General features: G+C 33.3%; 1 protein-coding gene across 2 annotated transcripts in view; it reads left to right on the plus strand.

The window, feature by feature from the left end:
• Positions 1–3,334: 3,334 nt before the first annotated feature.
• Positions 3,335–26,867, plus strand: part of LOC111507440 (coronin-2B) — a 67,435-nt gene continuing 43,902 nt past the window's right edge. The window contains exon 1 of one of the 2 annotated variants that reach the window (XM_074185994.1): positions 3,335–3,729. In XM_074185994.1, coding sequence (XP_074042095.1) covers positions 3,622–3,729 — 108 coding nt within the window. In that variant the 5' untranslated portion in view covers positions 3,335–3,621. The remainder of the gene's footprint in view (positions 3,730–26,867) is intronic. The other variant, XM_023162733.2, reaches the window with a different exon arrangement.

The raw sequence follows: 26,867 nt of genomic DNA on the forward strand, positions 1-26,867 counted from the left end.
TCAAAACCTAACATACCTAATATTAAACCACCGATCACAGAATTATAGGTTCGTTCCAACCAGCGTCAGAAACAGTTTCTGACAGTCAGGATTCTGCGCAGTAATGTGATTGCGTTCCAACGTGAGTTTCCAACCATCAGTAAACTATCAGTTTTCTGTTCCATCTAAAATTCAAACCTGTTCGAAATCTATCAGAATGGTTTGAGGATTATCTTCTAACCATCAATCTGACGCATGCGTATTCCGTACTACTGTTTCTGTTTTATGTTCATGCAACTTACAAACAACATAACCTGCAAAAATTGTTATAAAATAAATTATGTATTTGCTGGCGCAGGAAAAATTGGGAATTCTTTAAGTGAACCTATAATATGAACATCTTTAATTACACAAATTAATTATTGCGGTGACCTCCCAGTTCCATGTTGATAAGTAAATAGAATAGAGATATAAAATACTGCAACCTTCTTTTACTCTCCAGAAATACACTTGATTAGATTTATTTTTAAAGAATTGAAGGGGTTATATTTTTGGGAGTGACATTCGTTGTGGAATGTTTGAAATACAAACTGAGTAGAGAAAAGTATCTTTTGTATAATTCAGTGTTCATATAGAAGTATTTGTTTCGAAAGAATTTTTTTTTCTTTCGAATAATTCAATGTTTATATGAAAGTAGCTGTTTCAGGACTTTCTTTCAGTTTGTGTCTGAAAGTTACTTCTTTGCATGATCTACACATCCATGTATAGAGTTACTTCCTTCCTTTCTTTGGAAGATTTCCTCATCCCTTTTTTTTGTATTAAGATGGAGTAGTAGAAAGCCAAAAACTTTCTTTCCCAAATTATTTTTGAAGGTTATGTTGAAATTCCATGCCAAACTTCAGGTGAACTATCAGCTGTTCCAATCAGAAATTTCAAATTAATGAGAAACCAATATTTACCAGACATGCGCGTTGTCAACGATTTACAAACAGTTGGAAATCTGTTTGTGACTCAAGGTTGGAACGAACCTAATAATTATACTATGCTCCGCTGTGAGATGTATACCATAGTATAGAATTCACTGACACGGAATACTAAAGGTCTGATACTTCTGTGTCTGAGACACAGTGTTGCCAGAGCTGGCAACTTATTGACAGATTTCTATATAGTGCAGACGTCTACTTCTCTTAACTTTTGAATAGGGCAAGATATCAAAGTCGGACGAAGTTTGTTGACGAATAATCACGTTTAGCACTTTTTCATAAAATAGCCAATGGTGTGATTTCACTTAGCGCAGAGAGGGCGCTTTTAACTTTTTGTTTCAAATAGAAAGGGGATCGTGACCCTTCGCTTGAAAGATATTTCAATTCTCTATCCAACGACTTTTACTGTTTCGAATTTGGATAACTGGTTGCGGCGTTATTGGTGTGTGAATTGAAGGAAAAGTTAGTTATCACAGGTTACCAATGTTTGTTGTGTGTAAAAAAAAACAATTGTTCACGGTATTGGCGAAACAGCGAATTTCTGTTTTTAATCAGGTTTAGGTTTTTTTTGTAATCGACTATGTAGATAAAAATCCAAACTGTGTTACTCTAGTAACATATAGTATTGTGTAACTTGATAGCTGTCTCTAGTGATACAGAGAATTTGCTTCATTTCATTAATAGGAATTTTCGAAAATGGTTATCGCCAGATTCTCAGGTAAAAAAACAGAAGCAATCCTCATATACGCCGATGCTTGCCGTGATTTTCTATAGGAAGAAAGGATGTTCAATGCAAGATTTCCTGATTATCCGACCAACCGAAAATATTTCGGGGAATTTATTGAAAAATTTTGAACAAATGAAAATGTTAGAGCTAGGATAGCTGGAAAAAATATTATCTCGGACGAGACGTAGATGAAAATCGATCCGTATGTAATGAATAACCCTCTGCAGTACATAAAAACAGTTGTTCGTGAGAATGATGTCTCAACAACCACCATCAAGAAATACATCAGAAGACAGAGGTTCAACACCTATAAACTGAATGTATCATATTAATTAATTGAAGATGACCCTAACAGAAGAATGCAGCATCGAAGTATTTATTTTAGTGACGAAAATATCAACCACTAAAATGTACGATATTGGTCAGACATAAACAAACCTACATATTTTTCGAAAAGGTGACACTCAGACTCCTGAGAAAATAAGCAGGAATATTGGAAAATCGTATTGTTTCTCCTATATTCCTAGAAGAAAATCTGACTGGTGTTGTATTTTGATTTTTTTCAACCTGATTTACTCACGGATGCAAGAAATTGTGGTCAACAATCAAGATGGCTTCGAAAATCCATTTGTTTTCCAACAAGATGCTGCGCCTCCATATTTTTTTGGCCTGTAAGGGATTGATTAGATCAGATATACCCAGAACCGTGGGGCTATATCAAATCGAAAGTTTATGTTAGGTTTACTATCAGAAGGTTCAAGAAGAACATATTGTCAATTATCCAAACCGATAACAAGCAGACAATTGTTTAGAGTTTATAATTCACTCATCGACACACAAAACAGCAAAGGGCTGTTTTATGATCTTAGTCTTGAATTGTATACTATGGAATACAATCTCTCATTTCTCATGGTCTACTATTCAAACGGATAGTTTAACTTAACTAACCCTACAAAAATAATAATAACTGATCCAGTATACAGGAGTGACGCAGATGCCGGTACTTCTGTTATTCATCATTTCCGTCGATGTTATTGTTCATATTTGCATATTTCCTCACCGAATTATACTTGTAAATAACAAAAATGTAGCATTAGTTTTCTCAAATATTTTGATGAAATACATCAGAAACAAATAAAAAGTAATTTGTTGCATGATTATATTTTTCAAATACTACCTATATGTCTGATTACATTACATCCGTCTGATAGATTTTTATATTATAGAGTAGCAATTCTATTTACGTATAGACCTCATGGATGAATAAATACTCACTTTTTAACGAATTTTGCCGTTTGGAAAAATATCACTAAATTTAAACTGATTATCTTGCAATCGTCCCCAGAATAAGTTAGGATTCTACCAATTACAATTATTTATTCACTGTATTGAAAACATATTTATTGAAGGAATATTCAAATATTTCCGCGATATCATAGAAATATTATCTACAATCAATTCTACAATATTTTGTGAGATCTTTAGAATATCTGTTATGTTATTAAACCTAAGACGGTCCCGAGATTTGTCAAGGTTCCTGAAAACACCGAATAAAGATAAACGCGTCGCTTCGCTTCGTGATTATAATTCTGATTATTTTCCATGCTTGAAGTTTGAACACAGAAAGTAGAAAAGTAAACAGTAAACAGTTTCAAATTCAAAGACAAGGTCTGTTGAAAGAGGAAATATTTCGTCCTTGACAGTTTGAAGCATTGCATATTGAAGTTTGAAGTCGGGAATTGAACTGAATTGTTTAGGGATTCTATATTCTACAGCTCTGGGTTTATTTTCTGTTGAAACTATTACAGGAACGAGGAATTTTTTTGGTTTGGCTTATTTTACAATTCTTGAAGTTTATTGTAAACTTATATGATACATGAGTGAAAGTCAATTTTATAGATTTGCTCATAAATAAACATTGTTCTCCATAATATGATCGCAGAAATAGATTCAAACGTGAAAACTTTTTCTCCTCAGAAAAGTGGTGATAAGTTCATCAACTTAATTGACAATAGATCGTGTACCAAACCTTCTACTAGGGTATGTATGTTTTTTTTTCAATATAAAGTAGGTATTGCATGTTTATTTCACAAATAATTGGTTAATTTGAAAAATATTTCCTTAATTTTCGTTGTGAAGCTTCAGCTTGCGACCTAAAAATAAAAACAAAAGAAAATAATATACAACATTATTAAGACAGCTATCTTTGTTTCTAGGATGACCCAAAAAAAATATTGTCCCCTTTCTTCCCCACATTTTTCAATAATACTGAACTGATACTAAGTCTAGATACTTTCAAAAATGATACCTTTATATAATAGGGAGAGTTTATATACAGATAACGGCGTTGTTTCAACATGAATTCATGTACCAGTCTCAGTTCATAAATCGCAAGTCATGAGTAATAAGTCAGTAGCAGTTGGATCATTGATTTTCAATAGCAATGTTCTTGCATGAGTGGTAAGTTTTTGTTATAATAAACGGAAAATATAAGTTCTAACGAATATTACTGGAGTTTTTTCCCAACATCCCAAAATCGTTATCTTTAACACCTCTACACGTGTTTCGATCACTTGGTGATCGAAACACGTGTCAAGGTGTTAAAAATAACGATTTGGTGTTGGGAAAAAAACTCCAGTAATATTCATTACTACACCAAAGGTTCCAAACAGTGCATCATAAGTATAAGTTCTAACGACTTGAAACTTCTGCCTCACGATTTAGGACTAGTATATGAATCTACCTTCAGCAAAAACTGTCTTTAACATTTTGTTTTTATTCCTATTTCAATTGAATTTGTATGCATAACAATTGATCACTATCTGATCAATTATTTGATTGCTATTGTTGTTGATACAGTATGAAATTGAAATGTTTCATTTGAACAAAAATGGTTTATGCCCTTAGCGGAAGGAGAGAAATTAATTATTATTTTTCATGGGAGAAATACACAAAAATGTCCAATGTGCTGCTGCTACATTTATCGAACAAAACCGAGATAAACATTCAAATTAACTTTATACAAAGATGTGTAGATCATGCAAAGAAGTAGCTTTCAGACACAAACTGTAGGAAAAGTCCTCTTGAAACAGCTACTTTCATATAAACAGTGAATTATACCGAAGAAAAATACTTTTGAGGGTGACAGTGTTCTATGTAAGTCAAATTTTACCTCTTTCATTTACTATATTGTGTAGCAATCCTGTGAATGATACCTGATTCAATTGTATAATAAATCTTTGGAATACAAACTGAACATAGAAAAGTATTTTTTGTATAATTCAGTGTTCTACTTTTACAAGAACAAGAGAGTGGCTTGGTAAACGTGTCTGCTAGTTGTTCCTTTGTCAGCAATTTATTCTCCACTTGATCCCTTGATTTATATGTTAAGTTCTTGATTTTCAACCAAACCGATAGCTCCTTGATTATCGGCGAACAATGCTATCTATTCTTCAATTACAATTTCAAGTTTTTATTCAACGAAAGTCATTTTTTGTGGAGGAAAAAATCAGTTTTTTATCGACCTTTTTTTTGGGTAATGGTTACCTTCCACAATCTGAAAAAATATAAAAATTATAATGGAGAACTTTATACAAGTGTAGAAGGGCAAACTTTTTAGTTTACCCCGATAAGTTACTGCGTAAAAATCAAAGTATTTTTCACAAAGAAAAATCTTCTATTTATCAGTAACTTGTCGTATTTCACAATTTTGCCTATCAAAAAAAATATTAAGAAATTATACTTATCTTTTACGTTTCGGAGGCCAAAATCTGCCTCCGTCTTCAGAAATGGATAAAAATTCGAATAAATATGCAGTTATTCCTTTATAATTTTTATATTTTTCCAGATTGTGGAAGGTAATCATTACCCAAAAAAAAGGTCGATAAAAAAAATTTCAAGTTCTTTAAGAACCAGTTAGATTTTCGACTATCAGTATTCTTGGCAAAATCCGCATCAGAAAATAGTTTCGAATACATTTTTTCTGTTCCACATTCAATACCAATATCCTGACTCTCTTTCAAATATCTAAAATATCTAAATATTCGTTTCATACCAACCCAGTGTATTTTATTTAGCTTTGACAAGAGTGTACTCACTTTGCTTCCTGCATACATAATGTCTGGGGTCACGATTGAAAAAACATTAGATCCTACTGATTCTCTATATGGTATAGATTCCATCACTCTTTCCTTACTGAGTGTTCTCTCATTTCTAAAACTACATTTTTATCTGCCGGTGTTGCATTGGGATTACAATTGAGCATGTTACATTTTTCCAGAACCCTTCATAAACATCTCTGTGGCTTTTCTAAATTTTGTATAGTTTTCCGTTTCGGTGTATTTCAATTCCATTTCCGGTGCTTATTTTGAATTGTGATGCAAATTTCTCCAATACCATGTCAATGATCTCAAATTCGATAAAATCAGTCCCTTGACTATTTAAATATCAATATACAGGGTGGGTCAGTGAAAACGAAACAAGGTCAATTTCTCTTAAGCTCGGACCCGTCGATTTTTATTTCGATGGGAAAACTTTTTGATCGGAGATCAAGTGATACCTTATTTGAAAAGTAGTCAATTTCTCGTTTGTATAAATTGAAAGGTGTATATTATACGAGATTAATCTTTGGAAGATTCCCATATTTCTCTATATAAAAATGAAGAAGTAAAAAGTCAAAACCTTTCAATCCAAAAACAATTTCTACTTTTTGGATTCTGATGCAGCAGGCATTGAAAAAAGACGTTTTGAAATTAATAACAAATTAACATTAGGAAAGTTGAAAGGTGGAATTTGTGGCATATAATAAATCGTAAACAAGTACTGTTCCTAAACATCAGAACTGCAACAATCTTCTCGACATGCGTTTCATCAACCAAGTTGGGCGTCTTCATGAGATAAAGTAGGGACTAGTTGGCTTTTATTGAATTTTTCACCTCAAAAGATAATAAAATTCAAAATTTGCACACTGTCTTACTTACTAAATTTTTACTTTAACGTGTGTTCAAAATTTGGCCATTAAAACGTTTCAGGCGTAATGTTGCGCCAGTTATCAATAATCAGTTGACACAAAAAACCTAGAGATGCTGGTTGCGTTTTACAGATTGTCATCTTTTAAGGACGCGGCAAAACTTCTAACGGATTCAAATCGGGTAACCTTGTGGGGCACTCCACTGATCTTCTACGGCCGATCCATCTACCAGGAATCCTTTCATTTAAATACTCATTAACATCAAGATTATACTGAGGAGGTTTCCAGAAGGAGCCTAAAATGAGCCCAGAATTCTAAATACATTTCTGTTTCATCCATAGTTGAAGAATATTTTCGAAAAATTATTTCCGCTTCCACCACATGTGCCTTGTTAGGCACCCAAAAATTCAATTCAATATGCTGATTTATAGTTAACAGTTTATATCTATTCATTGTATAGAATACTTTTACATACATATTTTTTTAGTTTAGTCATAGTTTAGAATTTGGCAATATCACGCACAAAAAACATTTTTTCGAAAATGTTGCTTCTGTGATGCCTGCCCAATCTCTGTTATATACATGTGATCAATATGGTGAATAAACATTATCATTATTATAATCCAGGAGCAAATAGTTGTTCAATAGCGTAATGAAGGTGCCTAAAATGAGCCTAATATTATGGAAAATTTCCAAAAAGTAAAGGATTTCCATTGGGTTCTGCCAGCTTAATGGTGGAGCTAGTAGAACCCACTGATTGAAATAAATAACATATCGAAAGTCGGTGATGAGGGGACATAGGCGCCTAAAATAAGCCTAAAATTATCACTATATGTCTAGTTAACACATAGTTGAAGAATATTTTCGAAAAACTATTTCAGCTTTTATTTGTGTATGTTGTAATCACCCAAATATTTAATAGGTAAGGTAATTTTTTAATTAAAATCTGGCCTTTTGCCCACTGAAAAAGTAGTATGAAAAGAGAAAAGACACTATATATACTCTCGTTTATTGCTAGATTTTTCAATAATTTATCTGGGAAACTGCATCAAATTTCAAAAAATGGGAAGCATTGAAAAGAGAAATCGATAACTTTACAAATGAGGTATTGGTTGATCCCTCATGAAGAGAAAATCGATGGGTCCGAGAAGATTTTGGAGAAATTTGCCTTGTTTAATTTTCACCAGCTCACTCTGTATATATCCTTTCTCGATAATTTGGAAAGAGAGTTTTTAACATTTTTACTTTGTTTCCAATCACACATGCTTTTGAGAAACTTAAAGACTAAAGAAAAATCACTGGTTTGAAATCCTTCTGGTTGATATGTGTAAACGTCATCTTGATTTGTTTAGAGCCAATCTCTTATATCCCCATTGAATTTCTTAAATTCTTTGGTAGGTAATTCAAATTTTCTCATACCTACCTGTTATTCCGGACTCCCCACTAGATATTCTATGCTGAAGTTCCTTCTTTTCCGACAACACTGACTGCATTTTTGAATTGTTCATATTCATATTTCCATACCTTGAATCTTTTCGCATATGTATCACATAAATCCATCTCTGCTCCTAGTTCTTCTTCCAAGTCATTCGCATCTAAAACAGAATCGAAAATATTTCTGTCTCGCAAAGATTCATATTTTTTTTGTAGAAGATTCCATTGTACTACAATATCCTGCGGTTTTGTGTCTTCTGTCATTATTTGCTGTCACAGCTCATTTCCGAATTTTTAAAAAGCCTTACTACGAAGTGAGGTATCAAAATGAAACTGATGATGGTCCAGTGGTATCCATCTTCTCCGTCTCCTCTTGAGATTTTCTTCCTCTATTATGTTCTGTATCCTATTCATCTGGCGAAATCTTTCCAGAATCAGTTGGACTAATTCTGCATCTCCTTTCATTTCAATCACTGGGTGGTATTTGTTAATAATTGCTCCACCAATAAGAAGAAACTCCCTCAAATGATAAAGGTGATGGGTTGATATTGTGGTCGAAAAAAACTTAAAGATTGATTTCATGTGTCCATTACGCGCTTCAATTATCCACCGGGTTTTGGTCACGAGGCGACAAGCATTAGCCTCTTCAGTAGTAGGTTGTTGTCAATTCTGTACACTGTAGGGCATTTGATGTATAATACCTAATTCTTCCAGAAGATAAATGGCGTCTCTATAACCACAATCGACAACAAAAATGTCATCCTCAACAAACCAGTTTCTTATTCCATTAGTGTCTCGCTGAAAATCATTTCGCAAAGTTGACGCGTCGTTGTTTCTGGGGTCGGAGAAGTAAGGTCGTTGAATTGACAAAATATAACCGTTGGGCGCAACAATTAATGTTGGCTTCAATAAATGGTATTTTTTGTGTCTGCAGTAAGACTAAGGGAGTACTTTGAAATTCTTGCTTTTCTCCACTTCACAATATGTCCTATCTATGTACGTAATGTCTTTACGCTGTTCAGTATTTGGATTATATAATTTATTTGTGGACTGATTAATATGGCATTGAATGTATTGTTCCCGAGTGATTGAAGCGAAACCAATATTTTCTGTGATGAATCTTTGTGCAAGTGATCTTCTCACATTTGAAATTGCCATACTTGTGCATTGCCGTGAAGGATTTTTGAAAATGACTTTCAAAAAGTCGTCGGAGAGCCCCTGTTTAAGTTTGCACAAAAAAGCCAGGAGATCTTTTTATAAATATATCTGTCTCCATCTTCTACTGGTACTGAATCGCAGTAGGTAGAGATATTGCTGAACTGATCCTTATTCATTGGAATCATCGATTTGAATTCTTCATCTGTGAAACTCTCTTTATCTGTGAAACTCTCTTTATCTGTGAAACTCTCTTTATCTGTGAAACTCTCTTCATCCTGGTAAACCCATTGTGGCATGTTCTCTACATTCCTAAGTTCTAGCAAGAAATCCACCATATTCTTTTTTTTCATTCTACGTGATCGAAAATTGAACTGCATCCCAGGAAGAATTTGTCTCAGGAAAAAACCGTTCCAACCAAGTGATGTATGCAAGACCTAGGCATTATCTCTGATATAAATGTTTTTCAAAATAAAAACATTGACTCGGCACTTCAGAGTTAACCGATTAAGATTGAGCCTAGCGTTACATACCACGCACGATTCGCTCAAAGTTTGTTTCAAAATATTCAGCTTGAGAAACGTCCAGTCGTCTTCCAAAGCAGTTATCTCTTCCATTACTGTCCCATTACAATTCAGGCACAGTCTTGTGAAGTTGTCAATGGGAATATCTGGTAGTCCTGATTCTTCCCTTTGTTGAATAGCAATCTCCCGTTTTTCCTCAGTATTCACCTCATCTAATTTTGCTATTCGTTGTATATGTAAAATATTGTTGCATATGAAACAATGTCTTGGATTTTGAATAAAATCCATCAGAGGTATGATATATCAAATGAACAGGCAAACGTTAGAAAAATCTTTTATTTACCGTGTATACATTACATGAGTACAGACGTTACTAATGATATGTCATCATGACAACTAATAGACAACTGGTAACTTGATCAAAAAACACGATACTGGTTAAAATATTAGTTCAATAGCGGATAAAGTAGATAAAACTATGTGACAATATAGGAATGCGATTATGGAATGGTTGGTTCAGTTATATGATGAATAAAAATTAATGTAGGATTATTGTCAAATACATTATTTCGTGAAGGAATGATAGGATGATTGAAAAAATGAGAATAATGAAACATTGCTCATTTGTGAGTTTTCATTTTCTTACACGCTATTCTGCCGACTTTGAGTCGTTTTTCTCGAAGACTGTCCATTATTTTCCGTTGTGCCTATCGAGACATTCGATCAGGACGTTGAAAAGTACGTCTCAGCAATATTATCTTCAATAAATCTTACTGAAAGTTTTTTTGTACATGTTTATAGTGTTGTTACTTGTAACAACACTATAAACATAGTGTTGTTACACTATGATAGGATGATTGAAAAAATGAGAATAATGAAACATTGCTCATTTGTGAGTTTTCATTTTCTTACACGCTATTCTGCCGACTTTGAGTCGTTTTTCTCGAAGACTGTCCATTATTTTCCGTTGTGCCCATCGAGACATTCGATCAGGACGTTGAAAAGTACGTCTCAGCAATATTATCTTCAATAAATCTTGCTGAAAGTTTTTTTGTACATGTTTATAGTGTTGTTACTTGTAACCTTATCAATATGCCCTTTTTTTGACTTTAATGATTTTTTCATGTATCAGCCCCTATACCGTGGTACACTCCATTTTTATCCTTTATTTCTTTAGCAATATTTCTGAAATTAGAAACATTGAATATGCTCACTAAACGGCAATTTTTGATATCAACTTTCAATTTTCATATGAGACATCCTGTATATTATTATAAAATCGGTTAGGGATGATCATGAGGAATTCAACGATATCAGGTTTATTGAGGAAATCAACAAAAGTAATATCAATGGCAACACAATAAACGGATAAAGTGTTCAAAATTACCTCCATCTAGTTCCATACAATAATACAGTCTAGTTTAGAAAGCGTTCCTTACATTAATGAAGATGTCGGCAGTCAGAAATCGGCATTCCCGAACAATTCTGTCGCAGGTCTTCTAGATTTGTTAAATTCATTTAATTAGTAGTAAACGTTTTAAAATGGACGACACTGTTAGTTTTTTCTGCACTGGTAGTTTTTGTTGAATCTAGTTGTTGCAGAACAAAAAGTAGATAGTTGGCCACTGTCACTTCTTCACGAATTATTATTCAGTTATCCTTGTTCATTGTGTTCCAACATGTCTTGCGGATGCATCAGCAGTGTGTGTCGTTCAGGTGGTAGAATCTTATGGCGAGGGCTGGGTGAGGTGGGAGCAGTGCTGCCGTTAAGGTACTATTGTACCGCATTCGGTACTATTCCATGATTTTGATACGAAGATACTACCCGGATCAATATGTAGACTATTCGGTACTATTTACTATAATCCCAATTTTTTACATTTTCACGTTGACTCCCATCGAGTACAGTAAAAAATAACAACAATATGTGTGGCAACAATGCAATTCCGTGTTTCAAGTTCCAGATCAGCAAATACCGTACTTGTGTCAAAATTGTGAGCTATCATCATAACTCTGCATTATTTAATCCTGTGTTCTGTATTGTGCCTGTGAACTGTGGTTCTGTCATCTGTCAGTCAGTCAGCAGAACAGCAGTTTCAACTTCTAACCTCACACCTCACCTTGAGAAATTGGTTTTATTGTTTTGTCAAAATAAATAGGAATATGGACAGGTAAAAATAAATTCTCGAATCTAGCTACTTGAGAACGTCTTTAGTATTGTTCATTCTATTGTGACAGAAACCTAATTAAAACAAAACACATTTGCAATCGTGAAAGAGCAATTTGAAGAAGGAAAAAGACACCTTTTTATCAAATGTTCTGATTATGACCTTTCTCTTAAGGAACATTTCTTAGTTTCCAGCAATTTTTTTACTCCATATATTTTCCGAATTCAAATGGATAACATTATTACACGTTTGGCATTACTGGCATTTGGTCTGAAATGACTTATGCGCATGTGCCATGCCTAGTCTTGCGCAGTACATTTTGGGTACTATTTTCTTGTAAATTTCGGTACTTTTTGAATTGACCATGCGGCAGCACTGGGTGGGAGAGGAACAGGTCAGAGAGGCCCGGCGACTGGAATGTCAAGGAAGATGGAATCGTTATCGTTGAGTGCAATCACGAACATAGCGAGGTGTGATGGGAGGAGGCAGAGAGGCCGTAAGAGTGATATCAAAGTCAGTTGCTACATACTTCAGGAACGGAAGTTTCACAGGGATAATTGCGCCAAAGACCAGTCAATTTTGATGTTACCTCAATATCAGACATTAGAGGATGTAACGAGTGCCACAACGTGGTAGAAAAACGTAGCGGAATGTCGAACGAACTTGAAAAATGTCAAGGCAAAGGCGAAAGGGTGACTGCCCAGAAGCGGAGGAAAAAGTTCGTAAGTAGAGGTCGTAATGTTCGGCTCTGAATAGGGATATATGCGAGTATATCCGTAGGCGGAGGGTCAAAAAGTGGTTTAAGGGCGACGGTGTCGACCTTTGAGATTAAGTCACAGACGGAGATTCAAAAATGGGTTCCAGATCAATGATGTTGGCTTTCAAATCATAGGAGGCCAGTTGAGACCAGTGGTGGAGGTATTCCAGAACCGCCTGTATATAACTACTCTTTTTCATGCTTATCCAAATATTGGCAAATTTTGTTGCGGCATGGTTTGTCTGCTATCATTTTCTTTCGATAATGAAAAATTACAACTCAAACGTTTGTTTGAAGGTGGTTGACAATGTTTCGTGGTGTATTTCATCAGTTCGGACTTCCATTGTCTAATATAATATAAATTGATTTGATAACCCTGAAAAAAAAAAAAAATAACAATTTCATTAAACAATAAACTGAAATTACAAAGAAATAACATACAAGCAACAACCAAACAGAGCATGTTTGGACTCATCAACATAACATCGAGTGGGCTCAAGCTGAAATCATCCACAAAGAGGAACCCTGGTTTAGGAGAAAATTCAAAGAAGCCGCGTATATGTTGTCCAACAACGCATTTACTCAAGCTAGCGTAGAGATACGTAACATATGGAAACCTCTAATCAAGCGAAAAACGACCAACTCCCGCCAAACGGTCATCTCCCGACAAAACCATTGAAGAGGGAAGAGAGGATTGGTGAAAGCACTCGAATGACCTATAAATAGTCAGATCTCGGAGGAATAAGTCTATACTAAAATTGGAACGATACAGAGAGACAGAGAGAGGAATAAGTCCAGTTATCACCCGAAGACGATTGTGGATACTAACAATCGAAACGTCGTGACATAACTTGGTTTGAAATCTTTTAATTTTTATTTTATCATTTTTGGTTAATGAAATTTTTAATTTTTTAAAATTTTCAGCTTTTATTAATATTTCAATTTTATTTGTTTGGTTGTTGCTTGTATGTTATTTCTTTGTAATTCCAGTTTTTTATTTAATAAAATTGTTATTTTCGGTTAATTTTTAATTTTTTTAAATTTTTTTCAGGGTTATCAAATCAATTTATATTATATTATTTCGTTCACGATAAACAACAAACACAAGTTGAATGAATACGGTTTGCAGGCAAATTTAAAAAAATAACGGAAAAAATGATTCACTATATCAACCTTAGAGTTACAGCCAGCCTTTCTGCAAAAGGTATATCGGATCTGTAATAATAAACGACTTTGTCAATCTCGGTCCCACCATTAACTATTCGTCAAATCGAGAGCAAGTTTCACGAAAATAGTTGAAAGTGAACTTGAATTGCTCTGTCAACAAATTGATCTGAACACCAACATTCATCAAACACTAACATTAATAATTGCATGAGTGGGAAAGCTTTTGAGTGGCCGGTAAAGCTATTATAGATTGTAGGATATTCGCTTTGACGGTAGGTCCAGATCCATTCACTTAGCATACACATACTAAATAAAATTTTCACTCAACTTTTCACTGCTGAAGACGGTGTTATAACACGTGGCGTTTATTAAAATGAAATTTTACGTATTTACCTATCAACAATATTCACAAATAGGTAGAAATGTTCACAAATAGGCACAAACGTATTGACTGTATTCCATTTTTCTGTCAACGGGATACCACATTTTGTAACTCTTCGCATCTTCAAAATAGAATATCCAACAAAAATACCCGTATTGCGTTTTGGGTCCCATTTTCGTCGTTTTTCAGTTGTAATATGAATATTAACTTTCAGATTTTCTATATCTGCTTATCTGACAATAGCTCATAGTACTTTTTTCCTTTAACTGAACTGGTACTCGCTCTGTTTATAATGTAGACGACAGTGTTCACTACTTTAGATAATAATAAATATATGTAGTCGTCTATGTTGTATACAATAGATGCATTTTGTTCTCACTAATCTTAGCTCAATGCGAGTTATACGCTGTTTCTATTAGGAGTATTTTGATCGAGCAGAGAAGGCAATGACAGATCTGAAATGAGGTTGGAGCGAACAAAACGCACCCAATTGTTCGTATGTTTCATTTAGTGCTACCGTTCTGATTAGGATTGATGCTGGGTGCATATTCTCAAAAATGGTTTCTGGTTGGGATACTCTGAACAATCATCAAATTTCATGATTTTTACAAAGATGCAAAGAAACTCTGGTGTTTTAACCGATTCCATTTTGTTTTGCCAAAAACTGTTGACACGGTAATGAGTTTGACCCAACTTTGTACACATATTGATACGATGGTGCAATAATCGAAATCTTCCAAATAACTATAGACCAAGTCGATTTGCTATCGTGATATCAAAAATCATGGAGAACTCCTCAAGCCACCATATCCTCAAATATTTGGAAAGCTTTAGGATCTTGAGCGATCATCAATATGGCTTTCGGAAACAAAGATCAACAGGCGACCTTCTATCGTATGTCACCCATATTTGGAATAACGCAATAGAAAAACATGGAGAAGATAATGATATTTCTAAAGTCTTTGATCGTGTGTGGCATGAGGGTTTGCTGGCCAAACTTCGATGCTGTGGCTTATCGGATCATTTTTGTGTATGGCTCTTCAGCTCCTGAAAGAACGTTCCCTGCAAGTGGCCGTCGATGGATATCTCTTGAATACGTTCACCATCAACGCTGGTGTTCCCCAGGGATGCATATTGTCTCCAACCTTTTTTTATTGTATATCAACGACCTATTGGAAAAAACCAAGAATCCAATATATTGCTTTACTGACGACAGCACACTTGTCTCATTACATTTGGATTCCAGGAGGTCGGCTGCGGATAACACATCTTCACCGGCAGCAGAAGGTTGAATATCTTATTGAGGATTGACAATGTTTCGTGGTGCATTTCATTAGCTCGGACTTTCATTGTCTAATATGATATAAATTGGTTTGAAATCTCTGAAAGAATCTATAAAAAAATAAAAAAATTAGCTGAAGCACATCAACAACGTAATACCTTCCATTACTTTCGCAATGGAGAATGAAGTCCACAACGAATTGCCTTTCTTCTGTATATCGAAAACCCATTCACACAGGACAGTATCTGAACCAGAAATCCAACCACCATCAATCGACTCAGACAGGAATCATCAAGACTAGAAGACCAGTACTTGTACTGGTACTTGTACTGGTACTTGTACTTGTACTTGTACTAGTCTTCTTGTACCAGTACTTGTACTTCCCTACATCAGAGGATTATCGGAAAGGATAAGAAGGATTGGGTCCAAGTATAATATCCGGACCTGCTTCAGATTTGGGAACACTATCCGTAGCAGCCTCACAAAAACCAGGCCACCAAACGCGGACTACGATTCCAAGAATTGCATTTACCGGATACACTGCGAGTGCGGAGAATCATACATCTGTGAAACTAAGAGGCCATTGAAAGTTCACATTGCTGAGCACAAGAACCACACACAGCGAGGAGAAACCAGCAAATCCGGAATAGCAGAGCATGTGTGGACTCACCAACATAACATCAAGTGGGCTCAAGCTGAAATCATCCACAAAGAGGAACACTGGCTTAGGAGAAAATTCAGCATTTAGTCAAGCTAACACAGAGATACGTAACATATGGAAACCTCTAATCAAGCGACAAACGACCAACTCCCGCCAAACGGTCATTTCCCGGTTAATTTTTAAAATTTTTTTCAGGGATTTCAATTTATATTATATTAGACAATGAAAGTCCGAACTGATGAACTTGAACTTCGCTGTTTAAAAACTCTTTCATTTGGAGAACGGCGTTTATGGGGAATAAACTTCCTGAGAACGTTTTTCCAAATGGATTCAATCTCCACCGATTCAAATCCAATGTGAATCACTACTTTCGTACAGGCACCGCTGTAACAGCGCCTCAAGGATTTTCCTATAGTGCTTGTGTTTTGTTCTTGAAAAAATCTATCGCGCGTATTTTGTTGGAATCGTTAATTTATGGACCATAATGTGAAAAAAATCTCACCTCATCAAAATGTAAACAACATTAAAAACTGAAAGGTGAATTTGACATGCTGCATCACTTGAGTTGTACCGTGTGAATGAAATGTTGAACTTTTTTGGATATCTTACTTATTTTTTCAAGATTGCCATAGGTCGAGTTTTTGACAAAATATTTTACATGGGAAGGGCACCAAGTGATCACACCAGGGGTATTCTATGGATCTTGATCTTGACGTCTATGTATAATTTTTGATAAACGTCAAATACATTTGTAGTTTGTCTACATCACTTTTCTGTTTCAAAAAATACACCATTTTATGAGGAAAATCATCTTTGAACTATAGCCTCCAACATTCATTTTGCTATGGACTGCACAAATCACTGTGACTTAGTTGACAGGTCTTTTGTGAAAAAGCTTGCATGCATCGCAAAATAGTTGGTCTTAGTCAATAAGCTGAACTTAATTCTGTTTTTGTTCGGACTGATGACTTTACCTTCATATGAAATAAATATATCTGTTTCACGCTGACTTTTTTCTTACAAATACACTTTTCATCATAGAATTCCATTTTTATATCATTATCAAACCAGCTCTGTAAAGTTAATAATAATAATAATGATGATTTATTTTTCCCAAGAAACATACCTTTATAATAAATCGAATTTTGCTCAATATTTGTTTTCATTTTCATTTATTTTAGATTGCTTGAATATCTTGTTGTGTTGGTCACTATTTATTTTGAAAGTCATATTTGAATGTTCGAGCTTATTTTTGACCAAATGAATGAAGGTACATAATTTGAATTCTCATGAAGAATGACAAATCTAATCGTTTTGTTTGGTTCATACAAGTTGACTGTAGGCTCCCCATACTGATTAGATAATGAATTTTGGAATATACTAATGAAAAATAAATCAATTTAGGGTATTTTAGGGGTACAACATTTATTATTTTGAATAAAATTCCAATTATGATTCTAATATCAGAAATTGACTAGCTGCTTTTTGGTTTTTGTACACTTCTCATCAACTAAAAACTACCTCTTTCTCAGATATAAATACTAGTTGAAGATGATCAAGCAATTGATACTTTTGGAACATTCATTACTATTGTCATTTAATGATCTAGCTTGCCGAATAGTTTACAATTCACCAAAAAAGAATTTTCTTGTATGGAATTTTTTTCCAGTGACTGTGTTTTCCGCATACAAAACTTTTATTAGCGATGCATTTGGGCAATCCCTGGAAAACATTTTTCCTTCATAATTGTTACGTCATTAAAATTCTCATCATCATAGATTCTGGACCCGGTTCTCCCATCTGACATGTAGTTGTTCGTCAAACAATTCAAATTTGCATTTATTTGTCACAATATGATTTGTATCCATTTCTGAGTAAATTTTTTGCTGAACTAAATGTACGCTATAATACTGTGAAGTTTGTTTCCACACTTTTGTATCCGGTTCAAAGTACATCAAATGTTAAAAAACTGTCTTCTTCATGGAAGTGACTAAGATCTGTGTTTCAGCAGAGCAGTTAGCTTTTTCTGGTATTCTACCTCAGCTTTATGCCATCAACGACTTCTAAGTTATCAAATGTTTTTAAAATTAGAGAAATTAGAGACGGAAATTTTGAACCAAAAACTGCGACTTTGTTAAAAAAATAACTGAATTCAAGTATCACTTTATTGTGAGATTTTCACTGGACAGTTTATAAAAACCGGAACACGTGTTTCGCTATACAATAGCTTTCTCAAGTGTTTTCATATGTTACTTTATATTTTTTTATGGAAGACTGCAATTCAGGATGGATGATTTCAACTCTGGACTGAACAAATATAAGATCATTCGGTGGAGAGTAGGTGGAAGGGTTGGATGAGTATCTCATCCTAAGAGCGGTTGAAGGTCCCCGGCAATTCGGGCGGATCACGTGGCAAAAGAGCCTACTGGTTGTAGTATTCTATTGTGGTTTGAGTTCACATCTACCTTTATAAAATTTGCCAACATAACACACTTGACTAACTGTTCATAAACTTGGAATATGCGTTGTCAATTTATTGTTGGAAATTGGATTATATAGTATAGCCGTTCCTGAGTAATTAGCTGTTTAGATCTCTTCCGAACAGGTCGATTTTCTCAGTCAAAAGACCATATTTTCGAATTGAAATTTAGCAAAATTAATTTTTACGAATGAAAGGTTTTGGCTTTCTACTTCTCCATCATTATACAAAAAAAGCATGAGAATCTTTCAAAGAAAAGAAGGAAGCAGTCAGTTTCAAAAATTAACTCTATACAGTGATTAGTAGATCATGCAAAGTAGCTTTTAGTTAATGAAAGTTTGTTTTTAACTGTAATGTTATTTATGTGTAATAATTAAAAATTTTATTTTTGTAAACACTGTGACTGAAATAAACTATCTATTTATCTTCGGTGCCATTTCGTTTCATTCAAATTTTAAGGGCCAGGAACTTATAAAAATACCGTTTGAAATTCAATATAATTGTTTGATTAACGACTTCATTAGTGAAGACTTAATACTTCGGACTGGAGTCTTGATTGTATAGCAAATCACGTGTTGCCGTTTTTGTAAACCCCTTCATAGTGAAAATCATACAATAAACTGTATTAATAATTTTTTTATATACCCTTTTAATTTATTTAAAGTGTCTATCTGGTTGGAATACTCTGAATCATCTGATTTCATGATTTTGACAAAGATGCATAGAAACCCTGGTATTTTAACCGATTCGCTTTCGTTTGGTCTCGTACAAGAATCGAAATCTGTCGTCCCTATTTTGTTGAGATATTTAATTTAATGTGAATAAATGTAAACAACATTGAAAACTGAAGTGCCAACAAAAATTAACCATTTTATAATGAGGAAAACCATCTTTGAACAATAACCTCTAAGAGATACATGTTGCTACGGACTGCATAAGTTAGTGTGAATAAGTTTTCAATAAGTATTTCGCTGTCTTTTGTGGAAAAGGACTTCGATGTTGTCCTAGCTGGTTTGCATCGTAAAATAATGATTCTTCGTCGATAAACTTCACGTGTTTCTGTTTTTGTTCGTACCTGGATGAAATTAAATTAATTCTAATATCCGACCGTTTATTCATGTAATAAAGTAGTTACTTATCTGAAGGTAATTCAACAAATACCAGACCGTTTAGTCATGGAAAAATGATAGAGTCAAATCCAAATGAGTACTCCGTTTATGTTAGATTTTATTTTCATAATTTGTTTTTGTAATGAATAAACATAATTTTGATTAACACTTATATTTTTCTGTTATTTTATGATTTAAAGATGAATCGCTTTGTTCCAAGTGCTTGCTAAAATCCTTCGACGAGATCATTTAGTAATATATTTCTGCATTAATTTTCATTTTCTAAGTCAAATTAGATATTAATCGATTTGGAAGTAAAAGCGATTATCCGGCCACAAATATCAATTATGAAAGGATTATGTATGACGTTTCGGTAAAAAGAGAAAGAGTCTCAATTAAGAACTTTTGGTTCAGTGAACAATTCATTGGTAAGAGTGTGTTGTAGTGGCGAGTGGGAAAGTTTTCATGCAATGACAACCGATAAGGATATTAATAGATACTCATTCAAACAAAAATAATACAAATAATAATAATATATGGTTTGCTAAAACATACTTTTAATCATATTTCACATAAATTTTCAAACTCATTGGCACGAATTTAATTAGCTATAAATAATAAATACTTCTGAAAAGAGGTTGGTTGGGTAACATGATCAATTTTTTTTAAAAGAACAATTGTTTTCTTTCCGACGTTTCGAATACAATTAAATTCTTCTTCAGGGCTCTGCAACAATGAATTTTCATAAATATACCTTCCAAAAAACTTCGTTTCAATTTCACAAGAAATAATGAGTTCTTCATTAAATTATTCACCGAAAAGTAGTTTTTTCGTGTGGATAATATTACTATTTTAAAAACCATCAGAAATATTAGATACATATTAACAAAAAATAAAAAACATTGCAACCACCAAATTTCCGAGACAACACAAAACGACATGGAACATAGGAATGGCTTTATCTGTGATTCTGATAAGGTGGTGACTGTTTTTTAATCAACGGCAGAAAGAAAAAGAATGAAAAAAGGGTAAACTATTCTTCCGGTATTTTACTTATCAAATTGAAATATGCAGTATTAAAGCATCGACATCTCTTCTAATGTTAACACTATCGCATTTGAGGATATATATATATATATATATATATATATATATATATATATATATATATATATATATATATATATATATATATAAAAGTCTTTTGGATAAATATGGTTGAACATCTAGAATAGATGGATGATCAAAATCAAAAATGTATCCATATTCTTTTTTATGTTCCACGAGAGCTATGGGGTTTTTATATTCAGTTTCTTAGAGTCTCTAATGTATTCTGAAACTCGTGTTTTAAGATACCGTCCGGTTTGACCAACATAGCATTTGTGACAGCTTCCACAGTTCAATTTGTACACTATATTGGACTGTATTTCTTGTAGTGTTTCTGTTTCGAGAAAAAATGCTTTCCATCTTTAATTTGTTCGGTACTGGGTAGCATTCCAAGTTATCATATAAATTTTCTACAAATGGAATTTTGTGATATTTGATTTTCTCTCGTGTATTTTGGGAGGAGAAACTTCTTTCTTTAATTATTTTTCTAATAAGCGCTCTAGGAAAATTATTTTTTACTAGGTAATTTTCAATTAATTGGAGATTTTTGTTATGGAATTCAAAATTGCAAATGGCAATTGCTCTTGATTTCAAATTCCTTATAATGTTGATTTTACTCTGAAAATTATGTTTCTAAAAATAATTTAAAAATCTCCTCGAAAAAGTTGGTTTATGATACTAGTCTACCTTTAAAATTCGGTTTGCGTCTTTTATTATTTTAGTATCTATAAATGCTAACGAATTGTTTTCTTCCATTTTTAGAGTGAGTTTTAAAAAAATAAACAAAATGAAATATTAGACACTTTTCATAGTTTCTATTCCAAATTTACTCTAGAAATGGAAGAAAACAATTCGTCAAACCGGACGGTATCTTGAAACACGAGTTTCAGAACACATGAGAGACTCTAAGAACACATCTGTCGTTGAACATGGAAAATAATATTGACACATTTTTTATTTTGATCATCCAGCTATTCTAGATTTTCATCTATATTTATCCAAAAGACATATATATATATATATATATATATATATATATATATATATATATATATATATATATATATATATATATATATATATATTCAAATAAAATCATTGTCAGATTGCTTGAGAATTCAGAGTGACATAAATAATTTATTTGAATTTTGTAAACAAAACGAATTATATCTCAATTTTTCCAAATGTAGTTGTATCAAAGCCCTTTATATCAAAAAAAGCAAATACATCGTCTACACATCGGATCCACATCCGTGGAAAGTAATCTAACTCATTTTTTGCTTTCAATTCAAATTTGTTTAATAACATATCAACCAGCTATAAAGGGGGACAGTGAGTTTGCTATTGCTGTGCCTGAGACAATTGACTTTCAGAAGATCCCTCTAATAGTCAATAAGGTGTATATATATGTGTATAAGGTATAAGGTGTGTATAAGGTATATATATATATATATATATATATATATATATATATATATATATATATATATATATATATATATATAAAATCGAGAAAGGTTAATGCAGTCAAGCTGCTGGAAAATAATTCCATGAAAATCAAAAGATAAATAGATTAGTACTTTTTGATCATTCCCATATTGATTTCAATTTAAGAGCCACCGGTATACAGCTGTTTCAGCCTATTGGGCATCGTCAGTACCGGGCAGGCGGTCCTCGATTGAAGACAAAATGAGAAAAACCAAGAAAGTACTTGATGAAAATAGCTGCGTAAACGCAAGCGAAAACTTGGCAAGTTGAGTTGGGTGTCACACCAATAGGTGGTTCCACTTATGTTTCGCTTGCGTTTACGCAGCTATTTTCATCAAGTACTTTCTTGGTTTTTCTCATTTTGTCTTCAATCGAGGACCGCCTGCCCGGTACTGACGATGCCCAATAGGCTGAAACAGCTGTATACCGGTGGCTCTTAAATTGAAATCAATATGGGAATGATCAAAAAGTACTAATCTATTTATCTTTTGATTTTCATGGAATTATTTTCCAGCAGCTTGACTGCATTAACCTTTCTCGATTTTATATCATTTCTAGAAACATGTGGATTCGTTTTCCGATGACATTTCAGGTCAGCTTCCCAAATTTCTGCCACCGCAGTTGTCGGTTGATTGGTCAAACCACCAACACTGACATAAAAACTTGGCAAGTTGAGTTGGGTGTCACACCAATAGGTGGTTCCACTTATGTTTCGCTTGCGTTTACGCAGCTATTTTCATCAAGTACTTTCTTGGTTTTTCTCATTTTGTCTTCAATCGAGGACCGCCTGCCGGTACTGACGATGCCCAATAGGCTGAAACAGCTGTATACCGGTGGCTCTTAAATTGAAATCAATATGGGAATGATCAAAAAGTACTAATCTATTTATCTATATATATATATATATATATATATATATATATATATATATATATATATATATATATATATATATTCAAATAAAATCATTGTCAGATTGCTTGAGAATTCAGAGTGACATAAATAATTTATTTGAATTTTGTAAACAAAACGAATTATATCTCAATTTTTCCAAATGTAGTTGTATATCATTCACCCGCAACAAAAATATTCTTACATATTCATATCACATAAATAATATCTTGCTGTCACGAGTTAATACATTTAAAGATTTAGGAGTTATTTTTGACTCCAAACTTATTTTCGATAAACATATAGATTATGTAATAAATAAGAGCAGTAGAGCTCTGGGATATGTCAAGAGAAAATGTAAATTCTTCAATCAAACAAAATCAATACACAATCTCTATAATGCTTTTGTATTAAGTAAGTTAATGTTTGCATCAACCATCTGGAGTCCACAGTATAATATATACATGGATCGATTAGAACGTATTCAAAATCGATTTTTAAAATTCGTTGCTTACAAACAAGGTATTCGAATTACTGAAAACAGTGATACTTTGCGAATTAGACGAGACCTCCAGTTAGTATCGTTGGAACATAGGCGTAACATATCAGATATTTTATTTTTACAAAAAATAATAACAAACAAAATAAATTGTCCATCATTATTATCAATCATTTACTTAAATGTTCCAAATAGAACAATCAGAGCACATGAATTATTTAATTTACCTTTCAAGAGAACAAACTGTTCGCAGAACTCTCCTCTATGTCGATGCGTTAAATGGGGTAATTAACTCGCAAACTACTTCGATATTTTTAATACTTCTTTGCTTACTGCCAAAAAAATATTGAAAGATTATTTTAATAAATTATAATTAACATATTTCGTCAATAACTATTATTCAGTTTTTATTGTTATTGTATTTGATTTTAATTCATCCCTTACTTTAGACACTGTGTACATGTGTAGTATAGATATTACTCTAATTTAATATTAATTTAATTATGTGGATACTGTAGTGGATTTTTTCTGTTTGTATCCCGAATATATAAATAAATAAATATAAATAAATATATATATATATATATATATATATATATATATATATATATATATATATATATATATATATATATATATATATATGCCTTAATACTGCATATTTCAATTTGATAAGTAAAATACCGGAAGAATAGTTTACCCTTTTTTCATTCTTTTTCTTTCTGCCATTGATTAAAAAACAGACACCACCTTATCAAAATCACAGATAAAGTCATTCGTTTGTTTCATGTCGTTTTGTGTTGGTGTTGTCTCGGAAATTTGGTTGTTGCAATGTTTTTAATTTTTTAAAAATATGTATCTAATATGTCTGATGGTTTTTAAAATAGTAATATTATCAACACGGAAAAACTACTTTTCGGTGAATAATTCAATTAAGAACTCATTATTTTTTTGTGAAAATGATACGAGGATAATCGTAATAAGTTTTGTGGAAGGTATATTTATGAAAATTCAACGTTACAGAGACCTGAAGAAGAATTTAATTAAATTCGAAACGTCGACAAGAAAACAATTGTTCTTTAAAAAAATGATTCTGTTACATAACCAACTTTTTTCAGAAAAATTATTCCATCACTAAACTATTAGTTAATTGAATAATAAATACATATAATAAAAGTAACAGATCGCTGTCTGTAAATAGGAGATATTGAGAAAAACTATTCTCAGGGCTCTTTAGCAGCCAGTAGAACCCAAAACAATGATTTTTAGAGTTTTTGTTTGTTTGCTGGTTTTTGCTCACTAATGTATTGCGGTATACTTCACAAACATTTAGTGTTTGATTTACTTCAATCGGTTCATAAAAAAGGTTATGTAAATTCAAAGAATCACGTCAACATTTGTGGGAAAAAAAACTGTTCAGTTTAGTTGGCTGAAAATTTGATAAATAATATTTCTAGTTCTTAAACCATTTTCTTATAAGTCAAAGATCGCAGAGAAGTTTTTGCTCTTAGAAAATCCGGAATAATTCAAAAAGTCCACTTAAAGGAAGTCGCTGACAACAGTTAGTTACAGCTTGTCAAATCTAACAAGGGACTTACGAATTCTCACTTTATCATTTTCACCGTCTTCTAACCAAGGCGCCTCTAGTGGGCGGGATCATATCAATCTTCCTACATTTGACAAGCTGTACCAACAAAATTTTCAATAGATCAGCAAGATTGACATCGACCAAAGGTCAGATGCCCATCAGTAAGTTGAGAACCGCTCCGGAGGAGCGGGGGTGAATGGACGAGATGGGATGTTTTGCACACATTAACCGTGTGGAGAAGATTTCAACTCAGGGCACTCAACCCGAGAGGGGGCATGGGTGGCAAAATTTTCATAGTTGAGTGAAGAATTGAGATTTAGAATGATTCCTTATGTGCATAACATTGAAATATGTTTTGAATATTTGACTTTTCGACATATTTAGAAATCATTGTCATATAGGGTGTTTATTAAACATGCGGTAAAACTTTAAGGGGCTATTTCTTGGACTATTCTAAGGATATTTTGTCCTTTGATGATTTTTGATAGAACGCTTTGTTTCGAAGATACGGAGCGAAAAAGAATTTCGACAACAATTTATTACCAAAAATTACATGTAATGTTTCTTAATCTACAAGAACTGTTGAAAATGACTACACCCCGCTCGGATACAAGAATCCAATCTTCTCCTCATCGAATCCCGAACTCTTTCAAAAACACCAGGATCTTTTCTGATTGCGTTACACCCAGCAATTATACGATTTCTCAAATCTTCCACTGGAGTTGTTGATAGGTGGCAACTGAATTGTTAGATTTTTTATTACTTGGTAGGTCCAGTGTAGTAAGTTATACTTTTATTTCGGCTACGTTAATAATTTTGAAATTATAAGAGTTGTAATTGTCGAAATTCTTTTTCGCCCCGTATCTTCGAAACAAAGCGCCATATCAAAAATCATCAAGGGACAAAATATCCATAGAATAGTCCCTTATTTTTTTGCCGCATGTTTAATAAACATCCTGTATAGTGTTTACCAATATGTTTCCATCGAATTTTCATCTGTTGTTTGTTAAACTAAAAATTTGATTTTTGATATTTATCACTTGAAAAATTATAATTCTTGTCTGTTTACGTTTCAAGGGGAAATTAATGTAGTATCAGTTGTATCTTTACTATTTTACAACTGTCTCTATGGACATGTCGAAGGATTTGTGGTAAAACTTGGTGTTTAGGTCCCAAACAAATCCATTGGATTTATGTGATGATTGTCAGACCAATGATCACTTATGGTGCAATTGCCTGCTGGCCGAAGGCTTTACAGAAAACAGTCCAGGCGAAGCTCTCTGGCTTACAGAATCATGCTTGTCTGGCTATCAGTGGTGCCATCAGTACCACACCGTCAGCGGCCGTGGAGATCCTTCTAGATCTACCTCCTCACCACATTTTTCTGGAGAGAGAGGTTAGATGGACTACATACAGACTTGTGCACATTGTCAATTGCACAAATCAATTTAATGCACAGTGCAACAGACTGTTGATTGACTCTGGAAGTCACAGCATTCTGGAAATGGCCTCTGACTT

The sequence above is a fragment of the Leptinotarsa decemlineata genome, unplaced genomic scaffold (genome assembly GCF_025532065.1).
Source record: "Leptinotarsa decemlineata unplaced genomic scaffold, Ldec_3_MD MMD2_P_RNA_scaffold_2, whole genome shotgun sequence".
In the NCBI taxonomy this organism is placed as follows: domain Eukaryota; kingdom Metazoa; phylum Arthropoda; class Insecta; order Coleoptera; family Chrysomelidae; genus Leptinotarsa; species Leptinotarsa decemlineata.